The sequence below is a fragment of the Culex pipiens genome, chromosome 1, assembly GCF_016801865.2.
Source record: "Culex pipiens pallens isolate TS chromosome 1, TS_CPP_V2, whole genome shotgun sequence".
NCBI lineage: Eukaryota > Metazoa > Arthropoda > Insecta > Diptera > Culicidae > Culex > Culex pipiens.
In genome coordinates this window covers 58,247,538-58,268,923 of record NC_068937.1, presented here as the reverse complement: position 1 = coordinate 58,268,923, position 21,386 = coordinate 58,247,538, and the positions used below count along the sequence as shown (strand labels likewise).

The following is a 21,386-nucleotide window of genomic DNA, read 5'->3' as shown; positions in this document are numbered from 1 at the left end:
AATTTGTTTTTAGAATATTTTCCAACAGGTTAGGCGTTTTCTCAATATTATTATTTTTAAAACATGTACTGAGGTAGGCCACACAAAGTCCATGCACAATTTTGGAAAAACAGTTTTTTCAATAGTGTTTAGAAAAATAGTTACGTTAAAAATTCTTAGTTTTAATTCCGGGGTGACTTTGATAGTCATAGTTTTTCTTGTTAAAATCATATTTAAGATGTTCAAACTTTATTTTTACGTTAAATGTACCATCACTAAAGTAGCTGATATAGTTTGTAAGAAAAAAAATCAATGTTTATGTTAAGTTAACTAAGTTTATAAGCTTTTTCAACAAAATACATATAAATTTTAGGTAAAATTGTTAAAAAGTCGGAATTTTGCCTGAAATTTGTTAAAACTAGTTTTGTTTGTAAAATTATCGATTTATATTGCATTTTATACTGAATTCGAAGCACGAATCACAAGTTTTCACATTTTACATGAAATTTGTTATACTGAAATTGCCTATAAATTTGGTGATTTTTTTTAAAATTATGTTTCAAAAATACATATTATTTATTATTTACAAACTTTTTTAACCTTCTCCTAGTGGAAAATTGTCCAAAGAATCCGAAAATGTATTCTGTTTTCCGATTAAAAATCATGTTCATTGAGAAAATCATGACACTTAGAGAAGTTTAAAATAATGGCTTTCATCAACATTTTCTTAACTATAGTTAACTAACTTTTTAAACTTGTCAACATTTTATGAAAAGTTCTTCTTGAGGTACTTTGAACACTTCTCTATCACGGTCAGTATGTTTCTGAACCATTCCTTACGTATTTTAATTGTACTCTTCATTTTGCGGAAAAATCGCAAACCTATCAAAGTCACCCCGGCTATCAAAGTCACCCCGTTTTACGGTATTTGAAATGTAATCCATTTTACATCGATTGTCGGATAACAGTCAATTCTCGAAATCGTGAATTGTGTTCATGAATTTTAGAACCAGTTCAAATGAAACATACTAAAAATATTTAGTCAACATTTAGATAGTATTCATTACCATGTCTTCCAAAGAAAAGATAAAAAAAAATATCAGGGAATGTAACGTATCGGGAAGCAACGCTTATTTGCTTATTATGTAGTTGTTTAGATTAGATGACTGCGCAGGCTCAACTCGAGGGGAAGCATGAAGTTTGGGGTCCCCAGAAACACGTGCACTTTGATTTTTTTAAACATTTAGACAGGGCCGAATGGTTTTTTCTTCAGAATTTGCATGGAGAATATGGCGGTTCGTCGCTCTTGTATACAACCAAAAAATTGCATGCAATATGTGGGAGAAGCGAAAAGCACTTATTCTCCATACAAACCTTGGAGAAAACCCATTCGGCCCTGTCTAAACATTTTTGGAAAAATCAAAAGGCAGTTGAATCTGCGTTGAAATTTTGTTGGTCGGTGTTACCCATCCGATTGCCTTTTTGAATTAAAACATATGTTCTACCAGTCTACCTAATTTCCCCAGAAATTTGTGAATCGAGAAAACGATGCGCTTTTGTATCGATTCTCAGAATGCAGAATAAATAACATCACATTGTGTCGCTTCAGTTTATTCAGTTGCTTTGAACGTCATGTATCAATTTCTATAGTTAAGTTATTTATAAATTAATCACTTTTCAATTGTGTGTACATTGGTAAAGTAAATACAAAGTAAAATTGAAATGTATTTTCAAATTTATGATATCAGTTTTCCCAAACGAAAAACATTTATTTTTAACTGTTCCATTGATATGTGTCGTACACATTCAAAATGTTGTCAATTCTCAGGAGTTTCTCCCTTTTTTTCTTGCAACAATGCATGCAAACGATTCAGGTGCAGAAAAATATACTGAGAAACTTGCACCACAAATGCTACTTAGCTCACCTGACAGAATCTGATTTTTATTCAAATTGCTTCTGGGTATTGAAATGTGGCAGATGTATACTGAATCGCATTCTTTGCCAGGGTTCAATTACATCTGATTGAATAAAGATGATTGGAAATCTTCTCAATGATAGCAAATGCAGATGATGGTTTGGGAAATAAATTATTCTGATAGCATTGTAAGTAAAATGAACCTTTTTTTTGTAAGTAAATCAACAAACGCAGCATGATGATCGCAATGCACATTCAAACAGAAATCAAGTTTTATCAGAAGCACGTCCAACTCTAACCAAATCACCTTCATTCAGGAGACAAATTTCACGAGAGAAAAAAACACCGTTAAATTAGATTTTCTTTGCCTTCTGTTTGTTTGCAGGCTATTAGTTTAAAAGCAAGCTGTCGCCACCTGGCACAAAGAAACACCAATGGGGATAAAGGTACTGAAGTTTCCCGTCATTCTGCCACTCGTGGGATGAATAAAACATGATGGCTTTAGCATAGTTTGGGGGTAACAACAACGCATAAGCTGTTCCACGCACCCCAAAAAGGGTTGTTTTGCGGTGATTTTGAGGTGTTATCGACTCTGAGAGAAAAGCTTTTTTTAGATTTTGTTTCAAATTAACTTAAGGATGAGCGTTACTTATCGTTTCAATCTCAGCAAGTCGGTACATTCGGTTTTAGCAGGATTTATCGGAGCCTGATTGAATTGAAATGCAATGTGGTCTGGTAAGATTTTTTAAAACATCATATTGTGCTTCACATTTTTCAAATCGTTTGATATTGTTATGAAAATACCTTCTTCCACAATACGACACGCAATCAACAAATGGCCCAATCAGAGCAAGGTCACGTTTACGCTCCTGCCATGTAATTCAATATTCGCAAAGACGATTAGTATTGATGGTATGGTGGCGTCCATTTTTTGGTTCAAAGGATTGGGTTTTCATCAAGTGGGTGCTCTGTTTGAACAATTAAATATGATCTGGGTGGGTACAATTCTCTCGAAGAAAAAATGAAAAAATATAGAAAAGATGTAAATTTACTCATTTTAGAGACCATATTAAAAAAAAAATTGGTGCTAATTTTTCGAAAAAATGCAAATTTTTAAGGCATGTACCGAGCACCAGAGTCTTCAAAACTTCAATGTCATGATTGCCTCTGAAACTCGTACCACTAGGGTGCCTAGAATATGGGACTTTTTGTCAAAACGCTCAACAAGCTGAATATTGTTCCTTGAGCTATTTCAGGACATTCTGACCACGGGAACCACTCCCTCCAATCGCTTAAAGTTTGTATGGGAAAATTCGTCAAAATGTATGGAGAAAAGCAACTGTTATACCTTTTTACCTGTGGAAGGCGCCATAATTATCCGATTCTTACCAATTCTCAAATGTAGAACCTTCATTATATTTAGAACAACTTTCCCGAAGACACCATATTTTTAGGATTTTTTCCCGCGAAGTTATTAGCGCCCAAAACTGACCCTTTTTGCGCGGCCAGCTGTAAGGGGCTACCTAACAACGATGTTTATTTCCAATTCGTACACGCACGTGCTCTCTCTCAGGTTCAAACTCTCTCACGAGCTTACTCGCCTGCCTGCCTGCCTGTTTACCTACAAGCGCGCGCTGTTTCTCTGCTTGGACTTTTGTCGTCGTCGTCGTTTTCGTTTGCTATTCGCTGCGATGTGTTCTTGACATGTTTATTATAATTTTGAACTAAAATACCAGGTTTGTTTTGAGATATAAAATTCAATGTAATATGTGATCAACAAAACGAAAAAAAAAAACACAACAATAGATATCATGTTATAAGAGCGTGTGAGATAGAATACAAATTTGATGGATTAGTTCATCCATGAATCGTCATCTGTTCTGATCCAAACCTATTTGCAAACGTTTTGGATTTTAATTTATCTGCTTTTGTTACCAGAAATACCATGCTGTTTTTGCCTTCCTCACTGAGGTAAGGCTATAATCCTGCTCGAAAAATGAACTTTTGAAAAACAGCTCATAGACCTATATTCATGTATACCTATCGACTCAGAATCGAAAATTGAACAAATGTCTGTGTGTGTGTGTATGTGTGTGCGTATTCCCCTTGGTGCTCGAAATTCTTGCCAAGTTTTCTCGGCACTGGCTGATCCGATTTGAGTCAAACATGTTGCATTCGATCCGGTTTGGTGTCCCATACTGCACTATTAAATTGTTTGAAGATCCGATAAGTAGTTTAAAAGTTACGTATAAAAAAGTGTCAGAGTTGCGAATCGGGTGCTGGAATTTTGATGCCGGATCTCACTTATCTATATGAAAACTATGTCCGGATCTATCATCCAACCCATCGTTGGTTAGGTAATCAAAAGACCTTTCCAATGAGACCAAAACATTGAAGATCTGGCAACCCTGTCTCGAGATATGACCACTTAAGTGATATTTATGCACTTTTCTGAAGCCGTATCTCACTTATCTATATGAAAACTATGTCCGGATCTATCATCCGACCCATCGTTGGTTAGGTAATTAAAAGACCTTTCCAATGAGTCCAAAACATTGAAGATCTGGCAACCCTGTCTCGAGATATGACCACTTAAGTGATATTAATGCACTTTTTTGAAGCCGGATCTCACTTATCTATATGAAAACTATGTCCGGATCTATCATCCGACCCATCGTTGGTTAGGTAATCAAAAGACCTTTCCAATGAGTCCAAAACATTGAAGATCTTGCAACCTTGTCTCGAGATATGACCACTTAAGTGATATTAATGCACTTTTTTGAAGCCGGATCTGACTTATCTATATGAAAACTATGTCCGAATCTATCATCCGACCCATCGTTGGTTAGGTAATCAAAAGACCTTTCCAATGAGTCTAAAACATTGAAGATCTGGCAACCCTGTCTCGAGATAGGACCGCTTAAGTAACATTGTTAGTTTTTAACTCGGAGGTCAACGCCTCCAGACAAATCCACCTCTCCCTGGTCTAATAGCCACGGGGATCGGTGGTGGGCTCTTCACTGGCCTCTTTTACCAAACGCGGCGAGCTTTCGGAGAGGACTCTTCGGCTCTGGGTCGAGATGCAACAGGGGGAAGCTGATCAGGGACTCAAAAGAAACACGGTCTTTGCATTTTCACTTGCTTTTTAATTACTTACGAAGTGTTCGTGTGTGTAAGTGTGTGTTCGGGGCCGGCCGGCGGTACTGCGTGCTGCTGCTGGTTTTCTGCTCTCCAGTTTGCTGCGAGCTGCTGACGATGATCTCGGCGAAGCCTCGTCAGGCTCACCGAGTCGCGCACAGGTGTGCTTCTGGACGGTTGCGGAGGGACCGACGGAGCCTAGCCAGGCTACCGAACGTCGGCTGGCGTTCGACCACCACGGGCTTGGTAGGAACCAAATGGGGTGCTTTACCTCGCGGACCGGGGACGGCGGTCTGCAGGGGCCACGTCAGGACACGTGGTCAACGGGACCTTCTGGGCGAGCTTTTTGGGCGTGCTCGGCTACTGGCTGAGACGTTGAACGTGTCTACAGCCCGGGCTGGCCGGGGAGAACTCGGTTCCCCGACGATAGCGGTTCTTCAGCTTAAAACTGCTGGGTCCTACATCACGTGAGTTTCGCACAATGGGGGAGGGTTAGGTTGGGTTCGCTACTGGGGTTCTGTTTTGAGGTTATCGGGACTTGGCATACCTGATTCCAATCTAATCACTGCTCGGGTTCTTGTCTTTTCCACTCACGGGGATACTGCGTATCCTTTGTCGGTTAAATAGTGTTGCACAACCGGATCTTATATGAACTAACTAGTGACGAATGTTAGTCAACTCGCGTGTAATTGGCTTCGCGGTCACGGTGGAAAAAAAAAAGACCGATGGAATCGACCCGACCCAGTAGCTAACCTCCCCTAAAGATCATCAAGGTTCATCATGACCCTTTTTATTCATCCCATTCGTTAGTCGCACGGCAGTACACATAATTGGTGAGGAGTGTTTAACAAATTGTGTTAGGTGTATTCAAAATGACCGTTGCTAATCCTACTGTGGAGTTTATTCAAACTAGTGCTCCTAAACAATTTCCTTCTATTAGCCATTGATTAAAGGACGAACGAATAACATACAATGACTAACCTATCATATATTACGCAAAACATATAGAAAATACTATTAAAAAAACATCGAAACTATGGAAACGAATATTATGGCACGGATCATCATAGTGAGTTCACTCCGAAGAGTACTATGACCGTTTGCTCTCACTCTCTATCTCTTGTTGCTCTTGGTGAGTAATAGGGTAAAATGCCACAACGGTAACAACATTTATGTTTTTTTTTTCTTTTTTTTTTTTTTTGAGAAATAGATGGAAACCCATCATATCACCAAATGTTGGTAAAAAGTGAGGAAGGCACCAACCACATAGGTGGATTAAGTTAGTTTTTTTAGATAAAAAAGGAAGGAATTTTCTTTAGATTTTTTTTAAACTGATCTGAATGTAGTTAACGATTGTGCAGAAAGAGATGTTTCCTGAATCGAAAAATGTACAGGTAAACTGACAAAAAATGATAAACAGTTGCAATATTTGTTGCTAGGTCTGGTCTAGGAACACAGAAAGAAATTTCCAGAAAGAATAAAAAAATAACTCTAAAATTAAAATTTAAATAATAATTTTACAATGATTGCTGCAAATTTTCATTCATACTCTCTAAAGAGTATGAATGAGAATTTGCAGCAATAATTGTGAAATTGCCTTGATTTGTACTAAAGTATATTTTTGTTAAAGCAGACTACCTAAAGGAACAACATTTGTATTACCTGATTTTTTTTAAAACAATTGAATCATTATCATGTTTCTTTAGCACGAAAAACTGCGTGTAATGCTGGGGAAAACAAACAAACCTTGTTCTCATTACATTTGCTGTATTTTGTTAACTGAGCCTAAGCTGTCTTTTCTTTAAACATTTTTTTTCAGCGCAGTTTTTTTTATTTTTGACATAATTTAAGAATGTATATGCTAAATATATCTCAAAACAATCCTGCTATTTTAGTTGAAAATCATAATAAACATGCCAGAAACGCAGCGCAGCGGATAGCAAACGAAAACGACGACGACGACAAAAGTCCAAAGTGTCTTGCGAACCTTCGTGGTGAACGGACACTAGAGCTGCGGTATTTTTTACTACCTAAGCTCAGAGTTATTTCAAACAAAATTCACAGTCTTTTTAAAGACTACCTGAGTTACTTTCCAAAATTCTAAACAGTCTTTTCAAGACTAACCCCACCTGAAATTTTGCTGTATTTTATAAACGAAGCCATCTTTTTAAGAGAACTTTGCTTGCAAAATGCGTCAAAACAAAGGTAAACGCAAATCTTCTGAAGATTTGATCGTTACGTCGGTGAAGCGTTTGAACGCTAAACCGGCTAACGGAAACAGAAAAAGAAAACAGCCTCATCCGAGGTCTGATTCTGATTCTGAAAGTGAGGTTAATCCTCCAATCCCATTGGCAAATAGTTTCGGTGTTTTATCCGAAACTGTTGACAAGGATCCTTCTCCTCGTACTGAGCCTTCTGCCGTCGAGAAACGAGTAAAGGCTCCGCCAATTGTAGTGACTTCCGTCTCCGATTTGGCCAGCTTTCGAACGCAACTGAAGAATTGCAAGGAAACTTGCAATTTGAAGGTTTCGTTCCAGCTTGGTCGAAGAGGAGAATGTCGCTTGTTGACGGAATCTTTACAAGATCACCAAACTTTTGTTGGTTATTTGAAAAACCACAAACACAATTTCTACACGTATGAGACCAAGAATGCTCGTCCATTCAAGGCGGTCCTGAAAGGTCTCTCCAACGACTTGTCGGTGGATGAGATCAAAAACGAACTTAAGGTGTTGCTTGGCTTTGCCCCATCCCAAGTAATACCAATGAAGAAAAAATCAAACGGGAATATTTCTCGCTTTGGTTTGACTTCACAATTTTATCTGATTCATTTCAACAGAAATGAAATCAACAATTTGAAACATTTGGACAAAGTTCAGTTTTTGTTCCATGTACGGGTAAAGTGGGAGCATTTTAAGAAACATGGCGGTAATGGCCAGAATCTGACCCAGTGCCGGCGTTGCCAGGCATTCGGTCACGGTACTGATCATTGCGCCATGGTTCCAAAATGCATGGTTTGCGGGGATTCTTCTCACGACAAGGACAATTGTCCCGTGAAAGAAGTCACCCAATTTAAATGTGCAAATTGTGGTGGAAATCACAAATCAAATTTCTGGGATTGCCCCATCAGAAAAAGGTTTTGGATTCTCGTGCTAAGCATCAGCCGAAATCCAAACCGAAATTTTCTCAAAGTCAGGTTGTACCTGCATCTTTAAATCAAACGTTCGTGCTGTCTCACTCGAACAATGCTAGAAATACCCCTACCGTGGAAAGTTAGGTAACACTAATGGTATTTCTTATGCCAACGTCGTTTCGGGTTCGGGTTCATCCACGAATTTTAAATCCTCTACCAATCTTCAAATTGGGCAGGTACCTCAAATTTCATTTGAAAATTTTTCTGCTGGCAACGCTTTGGGATCTTCTGATCTCGGCGATGTTACGTTTGAAAAAATGACTTTTTTGCAAAACTCACTGTTTGGTTTGATTCAAACAATGAGTAATGCTACATCCATGATGGAAGCTATCCAGATTGGATTAAAATTTGCGAATGATGTTGTTCTTACCCTGAAGTTTAATCATGGATCTAAGTAATTCCATCAATATTATGAATTTTAATGCTCGCTCTTTAAAAGCGAAAGAAAATGAATTTTTCAACTTTTTACGAGTTCATAACGTGCATGTTGCTGTTATAACCGAAACATTTTTTAAAACTGGCACTTATTTGAAAAGTGATCCAGATTATAAAGTTATAACCAATAACAGAATGAATCGAAATGGCGGTGGAGTTGCAATAGTTATCCACCGTAGTATGACTTATAGCACGTTACGTGACTTTAAGTTAAAAGTTATTGAAAGTTTGGGCATTGAACTTGAAACTTCTTTTGGGAAAATTATGATTGCAGCTGCATATTTGCCTTTCCAATGCACTGGGGAAAATAAAAATTATTTCAAAGGGGATTTGAATAAACTTACTCGGCATAGATCTCGATTTTTGATCATCGGTGATTTTAATGCCAAACACCAATCTTGGAATAATTCAAAAGTAAATTCCAATGGTAAAATTCTATTCAGAGATTGCACTTCTGGTCTTTATTCGGTTTTATATCCGAATGGGCCAACTTGCTTTTCTTCTGTTAGAAATCCATCAACAATTGATTTGGTTTTGACAAATCAAAGTCAGTATTGTGGTCCTTTAGTGACTCATGCTGATTTTGATTCTGATCATCTTCCAGTAACTTTTTCACTTTCTCATGAAGCAGTTACCAGACCCAATAGTTCTGTGTTTAATTACCACAAAGCTAATTGGGACAGGTATCAGCATTATATTGAGAATAATTTAAATCATGATTTTGTTTTAGAAACCAAAGCTGATATTGATTCAGCCTTGGAATCTTTAACTAATGCAATTTTGGATGCTAGGAATATTGCTATTCCTAAAGTCCAAGTCAAATTTGATTCTCCCATTATTGATGACGATCTTCAGCTTCTGATTCGTCTGAAAAATGTTCGCCGAAGACAGTATCAACGTTCTCGTGATCCTGCACTGAAGCGAATTCAAAAAGATTTGCAAAAGGTTATTGACCACAGATTCACTCTCCTGCGAAATGAAAAGTTCGCAAGAGATGTCGAACAAATTAAACCTTATTCCAAACCTTTTTGGAAACTTTCAAAGGTTCTTAAGAAATCTCAGAAACCAATCCCTTCTTTAAAAGATGGTGATAATATTTTATTAACTAATGGGGAGAAAGCTCAAAAACTTGCTCAGCAGTTTGAGAGTGCTCATAATTTCAACTTAAATGTTCTGAGTCCTATTGAAAATCAAATTTCAATAGAATTTCAGAATATTGTTGAACAACAGTTTTCATCAGATGATGTTTTTAATACGGATCTGACTGAAATAAAATCTATTATCAAAAAGTTTAAAAATATGAAAGCCCCTGGTGAGGATGGCATTTTTTACATTTTAATTAAAAAATTACCTGAAGCAACTTTAAGTAGCTTGGTCAAAATTTGCAACAAATGTTTTGATTTGGCATATTTTCCCAGTAGTTGGAAAAATGCCAAAGTAATTCCGATTTTAAAACCGGATAAAAATCCTGCTGAAGCCTCAAGCTATCGGCCCATTAGTTTGCTTTCATCTATTAGTAAATTATTCGAAAGAATAATTCTTAATAGAATGATGACACACATTAATGAAAATTCAATTTTTGCTGATGAGCAGTTTGGATTTCGCCTTGGGCATTCAACTACTCATCAGTTGTTGAGAGTTTCAAATTTGATTCGAAGCAACAAATCTGAGGGCTATTCTACTGGCGCTGCTCTTCTAGACATAGAAAAAGCATTTGACAGTGTTTGGCATAAAGGTTTGATTGCGAAATTAAAAAGGTTTAATTTTCCGATTTATATCGTGAAAATTATTCAAAATTATTTGACGGATCGTACTCTGCAGGTATGTTATCAGAATAGCAAATCTGATCAACTACCTGTACGTGCCGGCGTCCCTCAAGGAAGCATTTTGGGTCCAATTTTATACAATATTTTTACTTCTGACTTGCCTGATTTGCCCCCAGGATGTCAGAAATCACTTTTTGCTGATGATACAAGCATCTCCGCCAAAGGTAGAAGCCTTCGTGTCATCACAAGAAGATTACAAAAAAGCTTGGATATTTTCAATTCTTATTTGAAAGAATGGAAAATTACTCCAAATGCTGCAAAAACTCAACTTATTATTTTCCCTCACAAACCAAGGGCTGATTTTCTTAAACCAAAAAGTCATCACATTATAAAGATGAATGAGGTAAATTTAAAGTGGGAGGATCAAGTGAAATATCTTGGACTTGCTTTTGACAAAAACCTTACTTACAAGGATCACATTGAAAGTATCCAGGTTAAATGTAACAAATATATTAAATGTTTGTATCCACTTATAAACAGGAATTCTAGACTTTGTCTCAAGAATAAACTGTTAATTTATAAACAAATTTTCAGACCTGCCATGCTTTATGCTGTGCCGATCTGGACAAGCTGTTGCTTAACCAGGAAGAAAAAACTTCAGAGGATTCAGAACAAAATTCTGAAAATGATTCTGAAACTTCCTCCCTGGTTCAGCACCAGTGAACTTCATCAATTAGCCGAAGTTGACACTTTGGATGTTATGTCCAATAAGATAATTGATGCATTTCGACAAAAATCATTGCAGTCTTCAGCTGCATTGATCCGCTCTTTATATAGTTTATAAGTTAGTTTTAAGGTATCCCTTTTCCCTTTTGTACATGTAGGACCTCCTACATTTGAAATCACTGAATAGCGAAAGCTAAATATTTCATGAATAAATGAAAGTTGCTAGTATTTAAAATTGAGGTGAAAAGTCATCGATTGTGATTGGACACTCAATAATATTTTAACTGAATGAATGTACATGGAAGAGAAAATCAAAATAAATATAAATATAAAAAAAAAAAAAAACGACAAAAGTCCAAGCAGAGAAACAGCGCGCGCTTGTAGGTAACCAGGCAGGCAGGCAGGCGAGCAAGCTCGTGAGAGAGTTTGAACCTGAGAAAGAGCACGTGCGTGTACGAATTGGAAATAAACATCGTTGTTAGGTAGCCCCTTACAGCTTGCCGCGCAAAAAGGGTCAGTTTTGGGCGCTAATAACTTCGCGGGAAAAAATCCTAAAAATATGGTGTCTTCGGGAAAGTTGTTCTAAATATAATGAAGGTTCTACATTTGAGAAATGGTGAGAATCGGATAATTATGGCGCCTTCCACAGGTAAAAAAGTAAAACAGTTGCTTTTCTCCATACATTTTGACGAATTTTCCCATACAAACTTTAAGCGATTGGAGGGAGGGGTTCCCGTGGTCAGAATGAGCTCAAATTTGGAATTTAGCCTAGTGATGGGTCAATCTTTGATTTCAGGGGGTAGCCCCAAAAAAGTCCGGATTTGGACCACCCTAATGTACCCATTGATACTCGAAGGAGAAGTTTGTATGGGAAAAAACGAAAAAATGTATGGAAAACCCTTACGGTTTGGTTTGCAGGGTGCACTACTTCATCCAAATATTCCCAAAAGTGAGCTTTTCATTGAAAATTTAATGATCTACAACTTTTTAGAACATACCAAAGCTGTAAAACTCGAATCTAAAAAGATATTAGCGATTTAAAAACCAACTTTAGGTTCGGATATCAATGGGTTACGCTTAACCAATTTCGCACAAAATTTGCACAGATGTTTAAAATAGCCCATAAACCGTTTTTTGCTTGTGGAGCACGGGGTCATTTTTTCTGGGCACCCAAACGTACCACATACCGTCCTTCTCCTGCATGAACACGACATAATAACCCGTCGACAAATCACGCTATAAAGCTATTCCACTATCATCACTATGGGAATCTGTGTACCTATGTATGTGATGGTGGTGGACACCTTTAACCAAACCGCCAAACGCTCAAACCACAATTCCACGGTGAAAATAACGTGCCATAAGTGGTACTTATGCTGCACCCTGATGCCGCCAACCTGCACTCCTGCTGAGCTATGGTTTGGCTTTCGGACTGACCTGACAGTGGACAGTAGGGTGTCAATAAAACGGCTCATTCAGGTATTTTCTAGTCAAATTCAGCGTTTCCACGAAACAAGAGTTATTCAGATACGATACACAATTTCTTGATAGGTGATAAGTTTGTAAAAAAAGGAAAAGGTTTTAATTTTTTTTTCATTCGGGCACCATTTTAGTCACCCTAGTGTCGTCATCTATGGTTGGTGGCCGGGCGCCATCAGGCACGCTATTTTACGTCGTTTTCGCTAAACTTCCGGAGATCCAGGAGTTATCGTGACGTGAGGTTGTCTCTGTGTTTGTGTTATGTCATTTTTGTTTAGTGTATCTATGGGTTATGCAATAAGCTTGGTTTAATTAGACATATGACCTAAAAAGCTATGCAAATAATCGAAGAAAAATAAATCGAGACATTGATGCATTATGGGAAAACAAATTTCACTTAAACTTCAATTACGAATTAATTAGTATCAAAAGTAAGAAACTTTTTATCCGATCTTTGAGTTCATTGTTAATCAATCGAGATAAATCGGTACTTCCAAGGAAATGCAAACACATTGATGGATGAAATGGAATCAACAAGCACAATCAAACTTTGGTTGAATTCTGGGAATGCGAGGAAATCGCATATTTCAATTGCTTCAAGCAGTTTCTCGGGACAGAGCTGTTCAGAGAAGAGTGGCACTGACAGATTGAACAGGTGTTTGCATTACATACTGTGATAGGACGTGTAGGGCAGGTTCTAAATGGAAGACCGTCGGGATTCATTTCATTGTAATTTGAAAAAGTAAAAAAAAAGTTTTTTAAGGTTGCGTTAATATTTCGATGCCTCTATGCTCTCTTGTACTAAATTTGCTGGTTTTCCTATCTAGTGAGTATAAGAGAGCACAGAGGCGTCGATTTGTTAATCCATTTCAACTCAATTTTCATGTAACAAATGAAAACAAACCTTGTTTAGAAATAACAATAAAATAAATCTTAACAATCAAAATATCAGAAATATGAAAACGTTCTTCGATTTGGGGGTTTGAAAGAAGAAAAAAAAACTTCACAGCAATTCCCAGATAGTAGCTAGTTGTATTACTGTACCAGATGTTATAACCATCGCATAATTTTCTTTTGATTTTGCCCGGGACATCTGAGAACGGTTCCATCAAGCTCCACTTTGAATGACTTTATTGAGCGTATAACAGCCAATCAACAGCTTTCTACATCTAGTTCCTACCTTAACCTACTCCCAGTAAACCGGGTAGTCCAACATCAAGAGCCGTTCATTCTGCGCTGATAAACCTTCCCTGCACTCCACGTAGTCTCATATATCAAACAAAGCCAAGACAGTGTGTTCCCTGTCATCAGCATGTTTTCTGGTGCTCCTGTTCGGACTACGGTGAGTCCGATCCATCTTGCCAGCAAGTGTTCGGAAAATCTACCGCCCAAAACTCCGGTCGGTCCGGTGCGCAAATTCAGCACAAAAATAAGATTAATTAGAGTCACTGATAACGACCCGTGTCCTTGTGCTTGTTGAGCTACTCTCTCTCTCTCTCTACACTGCAAGAGGACCTTCCAAACAACCGGCTGGATTTTTTAGGATTAGACCTTTGAACAAGTCGACGTCGTCGTGCTAACTTGTCGCACCCGCCATTTTGACGTTCCGAGAAAAACGCGTTTTAATGTTTGACCTTGAATAAACAAAAACGAAAGCACGCAACGTAAACAAGAACAAACACGTTTTTTTGGCTGACCATTCTGTGCATTGTCCCAAAGTTTGGTTGAAGTTGGTTGCTGGAGTCCCGAGTTATAATTACAAATGTTTACGGTAGTCTAGCTTGCACGTGCGACAAACGCATCCTGACTTTCCTGGCCTGAAATCCCTTTGGCCTTTTGTCGCACTTACATCAATTTTCATGGAGTGACAAGATAGCACGACAAGATTGAAAATACTTTCATATGTAAAGTGACAAAAATGCACGGAGTTTTTACGGTTTTTGTTGAATATCTCAGGATTGAAATCGAATTTTGGGGATCTGTGAAGGTCAAAAGGTGAGGCATTGTGAGCTGCACAAAATGGCGTTCTCAACTCAATTTGGCCCAAAATGCACGTACGACAAGTTAGCACGATGGCGACGAAGTGCTGGGGCTGGGTTACGGCGTATTATGAATGGATGGATAATCAGTTTAGCATGGTGTATACATAGGTGTACGTCTATGTTTAGCTTCAGCCTACAAATTAAATGCAGCTTCTGAAGGATATGCTATGCAAATACAAACAAACAAGCTTCTCTGCACAAGGTTTAAATTATTCCACCATAAACCCAGCAGATTTTGTCTATTCAAAGAGTAAAAACTGTTCTGCTTCACTTCAGCTTCAATTCCTTTCCACTAACATTATTCCTCTCATGTTGACATCGAAATTAGAATATAAAAGTGACCATGAAATGTTTACCAAGATCTTATCACCCCCCAGTCTGTCAACCGGCCTGCAACATCTCGGAACTGACTTTGCTTTACAACCTTTGACGGCATGACCCCCATAAATTTGTGCGCGTTTGCTTTTCCAGAAGAATTCAAAGTGATATCTTTTTCTCCAAGGGAACCCGAGCAGAGGCTGCCGAGGATGTCGAAAAGGCATACATTAACTTGAATATCTTCAACAGAATAGGCAGCAAGAATATGTGGTGTAATCACACAGAGAGACGGCTACGAAATGCGGATTTATCATTTTCTAGTGTCTCACCAGACTGGGCTGAACGATGCAATATGGGGGCCATAAATTACGGTCACACTTTTTCATTGCGATGCTGTATAGTTTGTAGTACCAGGCTGATTGCGATTGAAGCGTTTTATGCAAAGAAAATAGTTTGAGTGGCATGTGAATTGTGTTTATTTTAAATTATTTTCATGTCATGAAAATAGCACAGGGATTTTGAAGAAAATTTTATTTGAGCTAGAATACACAGTAAACAATAATGTAAATTTGGAAGCTGTAATTTGGAAACATTTAATATTACCTCTTTTATTATGTAATTTTACCTCAATTAAGACTGAAAAAGTTACATTACACCAGAATAGGGCGTCCAATTTTCCCGGGTTTTAAATTTCCCGGAAAATGGGAAAAGTATTTTTGAAATCCCGGGAATTCCCGGGATCCCGGGAAATTTATAAAACAGTAGTAAAATCTATGTTTTGAATATATTTGTCATATTTTCAAGCTTAAAATCATAGAATTAGCTCATTAATGATAATCCACACTTCCATCTTAACAAGGATAACAGTTTTTAGATAACTTGAATATCTAAAAGTCAATACCACCAACTGGGGAAAATCGGGACTACAGTCTAAATAGGTACAGGAGATTTTAGAGCATTTAATTTGAAGATCGGTTTACTAATTGTTTTGTTCTGTTTTTGGTTTATCAATCAATAAAATCAAAACATTATGCAAAAAAAATGACTAAAACAGCTGTCATAATTCGATATATTCCGATTTGCCCAATGTGTCATGGAAAAAATTTAAAATTATATTTTTTAATTGAAAATCTTTATGATACGTAGTCTTTTCAAAAATATAGAAAATATTTAAAGCGCTAGGCAATTTACGGATTGGTAAATGTTTAACAAATTTCCTTTAAAAGTCAAATTAATGCTGATACCTAGAGTTTTTTCAATAGGTCCTATAAATATATGAGAAACACAATAGCTTATAGGACATTAAAAAAACCCTGGATATATGCTTAATATATTTTTTTCGTTGTTCATCTATTTCCACAACAAAACCTGAATTTCCAGACCAAAATTTGATATTTTTTTCAATTTCGGGAATTCCCAGGACAAAATACAAAAAAAATCCCGGGATTCGGGAATTCCCGGTTTTGGAAAAATCCCGGGAATTTTGTCCCGGGAATTCCCGGGATGGACGCACTACACCAGAATATGGTAAAATTATACATTTCCAGAGGTAAAATAACACCTTTTTTCTGACATAAAAGATGTAACCCTTCCTAAATGTAATATTGCCATGATTTTTTTCTGTGTAGTAAAGCAGTTCTCAAGAATGATTCAATCTATTTGCCAATTTAATTTATAGTATTGCGGTTAGTCCTTTTTGGTCCGTTCTGGTTTATAGATTTTTGGTGGTTTTCATTATGGAAATATCCTTGAATTGCACCTTACGCGCAAATTGCACCACGCAACCTAATTTTAGGAACGCAACTGGATCTTCAAAATATCTACGCAGGACAAGTTTCAACGAGGGATAACTTAATTTTCAAGAAACTCGACAGTGGCTATTAATATTCCTTGCGACAACTAGCTGGTTACCGTGCTCGGTAAATTCTTGATTCTGCCTGGAGCTTCTGTTGCCAACATTGCACACTAGTTCAAAACAAAATTTATTTTTTTTATAAAATATTTTTTTATTTTCACCATAATTACTATGCACATTACAGGTTCTACAATTTCTTTTTTAAATTGATTTTTGTGCAATTTAAACAAATTTTGTCCAATAAATCTTCTGAATAACATTCAAGACACGCCACCTTGTAAAATTACCTTCTTCGACACACTTCGCTGAGCGTAAAATCCGAGCATGAGTTGGGCATGGCTTCCGAAAACTCCCCATCCAGCAGGACGTGCCGGAATAAATGTAATGTATAGCACCAGCACCAGTTTGTCAAAAGGAACTCGACGCTTAAGCCACTGCATTTGCATCCAACCATGAGAGAGCACAACTTGTAGATTTTAATCTGGGCCACCTCTGAAAGTCTACTGCAGTTTTAGTTTAAATGTGGAGGAGACTCACGTTGTATGTGCCGGGTTCTAACTTGGAGAATCGGTTTCGGAAGGTCACGTCTGGAAGATGATACTTGAAGGATGGGACCAATTCTGGATATTGCAATTAAACTTTTTAAATGCCAAGCGCACACTCAATTTGACTCTGTATTCGAAATTTGAATTGTTACAAGAGATGAGATTTCAAAAAAGTGTCTACGTGGGTTATGGATAGTTCCTTATAGGTCTCTCTGCCAATTCTTCAATTTTAAATTTTTGTGAAATTCTGGTCTAAAAGGTAATTTTTAACAATATTTTTATTAAATTAATATTTGTTAAAAAAAAATAATAATCCTCGCATTCAAGCAATGTAGGATCCGCAACAAACGTTCAAGGGGTGACAATTCGGAAAACTCATGGAAAAAAGTTCAACGAAAATCGAAGAGGGAATCGCATAAAGTGCATTTCAATGCTTTCGGAATTAAATACTTTGTTAAAAGGTTAAACCTGTCATTCTTGAAAGACGAAACGGCCTGATCCTTTCCATTTTTTATCGGTCTGATGGCCGAGTGGGCTAGCCTAATACTTCAAGGAGGCTATAAGTTTCTTTTTTACTATTCTTTTGCAACGTATTTTTCGTTGGAAGTTGTCGTTTCCGGTTTCCATCCAAAAACAGAGACAGATCCATAAATCCACAGCATTAGAAAAAAAACCTAAATCCAACAATCCAATTTTTCATCGCAATTTTCACGGATCTTTCGCTTTGCAGCATCATTCGACCGCCCTTTGGCCCATTTTCCAGCGATCCTATTTTTAACTCCACCGACTGAAATCCACACCACTCAACGCGCGCGACTTGTGGAATCCTTTCTGTCAATTTTCCCTCTTCACTGACACATAAATTCCCAACTTTAGCGCGTGGGTATGACAGCCATGATGGATAAAATGGCCACCCTCTCCTGGAAGGGCAGCACCCTCGTACAGTCGCATACATTTTGCAGATTTGAAGAATGAAGTTGTGGATTTAGTCTTTCGACATTGTCCCTCCCCCCCTTGTTTATGTTCTCGTTTCAGTCCGTTTTCTCGTGATTCCGAAATACTTTTCGAAATAATACGGAAACGGAATGCAGATGATGATGCCCTTCGATGCCGGTGCAGTTGGCTCTCTGGAAAGTTTTTCAATCATGAAAATGGAAACGGATTGGAATTTACTTTTAAAGTGCTACATAATGAGAAGTGTGCTTTGAATTGACTTTTAGCTATACTCGGAAGTAATTTTGAATTCGTCGAATATTGTCAGATAGTATTTATGATTTAATTAATCATGAGATCAAAGAACTATCCCTTTAATTAAAATTCAATGCACTAGAATGATATTCCATTTAACGCATACAATGTGATTCAGTATCATAACACAATGACAATGTTATTGAATAAAGCAGAACTAATCATGTCTCACTATCAAGCCCCTTTTCCACATCGTAACATTATTGCTCATTGTAATGGAGCATCAGAGTGATCTAATTTATAGGTTTTACAATTAACCATAAATTGTACAACCATTTTTTTAATGATAGTAATTTATTTTATTTATTTATCAATATAAAAAAAACCCATGGTCAAGATAATATTTCCATATATACTTCTTCTGTGAAATTAATGAAATTGACTATCACCCTATTTGGATTGATGGGCAACCAACTGTATGATTATGGGTTCATACAATATATCTTTTTGAAAAATGCAGCCTTCATCGTTGAATTGACCAGCATCCCTTCAACAGTCAGTCAGATGCAACAATCTTTGCGTTGCACTGAGGCCAACAGATTGATTGGAAAGTTGGACTATTCCTTTGCACCCTTAAGTAACAAATATGTTCAGTGATGCTGGGAGAGCTTGGTTGTGGAAAGAGTTTTTTTTTTCAATTTGTTACATTATTGACCTCGACTATGTCGCAGTTGTAGGGTATCGACAGGGTACAATGAAATGTAATTTAATATCTTCCTTAAATATGTAGTATCGCTTTTCATGACAGAATCCGTAATAGATTTGGTCTAAGGAATGTGAATAATAGTGTCTCTTTTAAATTTAGCTTGTTTTCTTTTAAATCAAACTCAGCTGCGCATAAAAATAAAGTGCAATGTAAATTTGAGACGGTATGTCAACGAAAATGAACAGTCGAAATTTTATTTAAGTGTAATTATAAAACGAAGAAAAAGTTAGGTAAAATATTTTAAAGCTTAGTTGGATGTCCAGAAAATTGTTGCACTTCAGGCATACTCTTTTATCTAGTGCCATTGAGGGCTTTAAATTTATACGCTCAATTAATCAGCAGCTTACGTAACGGTTCACGCGTAAAGTCTGCCAGGAACGACAACAACAAAAGCATCGGTATTAAACACTAATCACCAATCATCTGTAACCAACCATGCTCTGCAGGTTGGGAAGCTCACAGGTAAACGCTAATTCAAGCGCACTGCCATTCATTTTACTGCGCCACAACGTTTAAAAATCAGATTGTGAGTATATTTTGCGTTAACCCTTAACAAGTTTTGTTTTTTTTTTTTATAAAATAAAAAGGTTAAAATGCTATTTTAAGTATCAAGATTCAAGTATTTGCAGGTGGAATTTATTATTATTATTTTTTTATTTTTTATTATACGATCAACAACTACACTGTAAAAAAATCATGATTATATTACATCTAGGAAAGAGTGCATATTCTATGTCAGAAAAAATGTGTAATTTTAAATCTGAAAATGTAAAGTCTCTTTTTTTAAACATGGACGTTTTTTTAAACATGAACTTCTATTTATACTTCGAATGTCAAACAGTGTTCTTAGATTTACTTTATTTAAATGCACACAGTTTGGTTTGTTGAGGGTTAACCCAACCATTTGCTGTTTGCCTGACGGCTGGGCGTCTAACTAGCAGACGTCGCGACAGATTGGGTGCGCGAGAAAGGGCGCTTGGCTTTGTCGTACAGCTGATTGGGGCAGGCACCTAAGTTTAAAGTAACGAAGTTTTTGATGCTGATGATGATGGGGGAACTTATACTTTTACTCTTGTTGGCTCTTGTATAGTGCGATTTGTTGCAGTGCAATTTTTCACCGTTGCGCAATTTTCTTTGCAGTTTCTGTGCAACTAGGTTAACGCCGGGTCTGATTTGCGTTTGAAATATTACTTATTACATGCTACATAATATAATCACGGGTATTTGTTGATTTTATCACAAACTGGTACATTCTTTACAATTTTTCAGTGTCTTTACATTTTAGATTCTTCTAAAAGAATTGCAAATATGATTATTAAAACATTTTAAATTTATCAAATACTGCCCCAAGTTATTAAAGTAAACATTAACTCAACTAATTCGATTACCTTCTCTCTTTCTTTTTCCCAGGTTGCATTTCTCATAGTGGCACTGTTGCCACTGCTGGTGCAGCCAAAGCCCGCAACCACAGCGTTAGACGACGTGGAAATTGTGGAAGTCGTTCCAGCAACCAAAGACGATGCCATGGCCCGTGCCGATTTGCTCCGGGCCAAACGGTCCGGATTCAATCTCGTTTCCGGTCTCAAGAGCGTTAGTATTGTTGGCAGCACGGCACAACTGGAGCACTTTTCACCCACTCACCCTCACACACACACACAAACAAACATTTTTTAATTTCCTCTCCACTGCACTGAATAAAATATTCACCCGAAAAAAAACAACATTTGTCACCTCACCATCACTACATTGGCACCTTTCAGACACTGCTATCGGGAATAGGACGGGCGTCGGCCTCACTGGCGGCCAGCAGCGCCGGAACGGCTTCCTCTTCGCTCGCGATGCACTCTTCCGGGGGGTCTTCTAGCGGGGGGTCGTCCTCCAGTGGACACTCGTACGAAAAACCACACGTAAGTTGCACCACCGTCATCTGGCCATCGTTTTTAAAGCTGATTTTATAAATATTATAGCAAATGATAATTCACAAGTTGAATATTATCTGCAATTGAAAATTTAGTTTTAGTAATGTCAAAAAAATATCAATTC

General features: G+C 37.3%; 1 protein-coding gene across 6 annotated transcripts in view; it reads left to right on the top strand.

The window, feature by feature from the left end:
* The window catches only part of LOC120423051 (serine-rich adhesin for platelets), a 62,609-nt gene that overhangs the window by 18,060 nt on the left and 23,163 nt on the right, over nt 1–21,386 (top strand). For all 6 annotated transcript variants that reach the window (XM_052706496.1, XM_052706488.1, XM_052706490.1 and 3 more), the window contains 2 exons: nt 20,754–20,933; nt 21,104–21,250. In XM_052706496.1, coding sequence (XP_052562456.1) covers nt 20,754–20,933; nt 21,104–21,250 — 327 coding nt within the window. The remainder of the gene's footprint in view (nt 1–20,753; nt 20,934–21,103; nt 21,251–21,386) is intronic.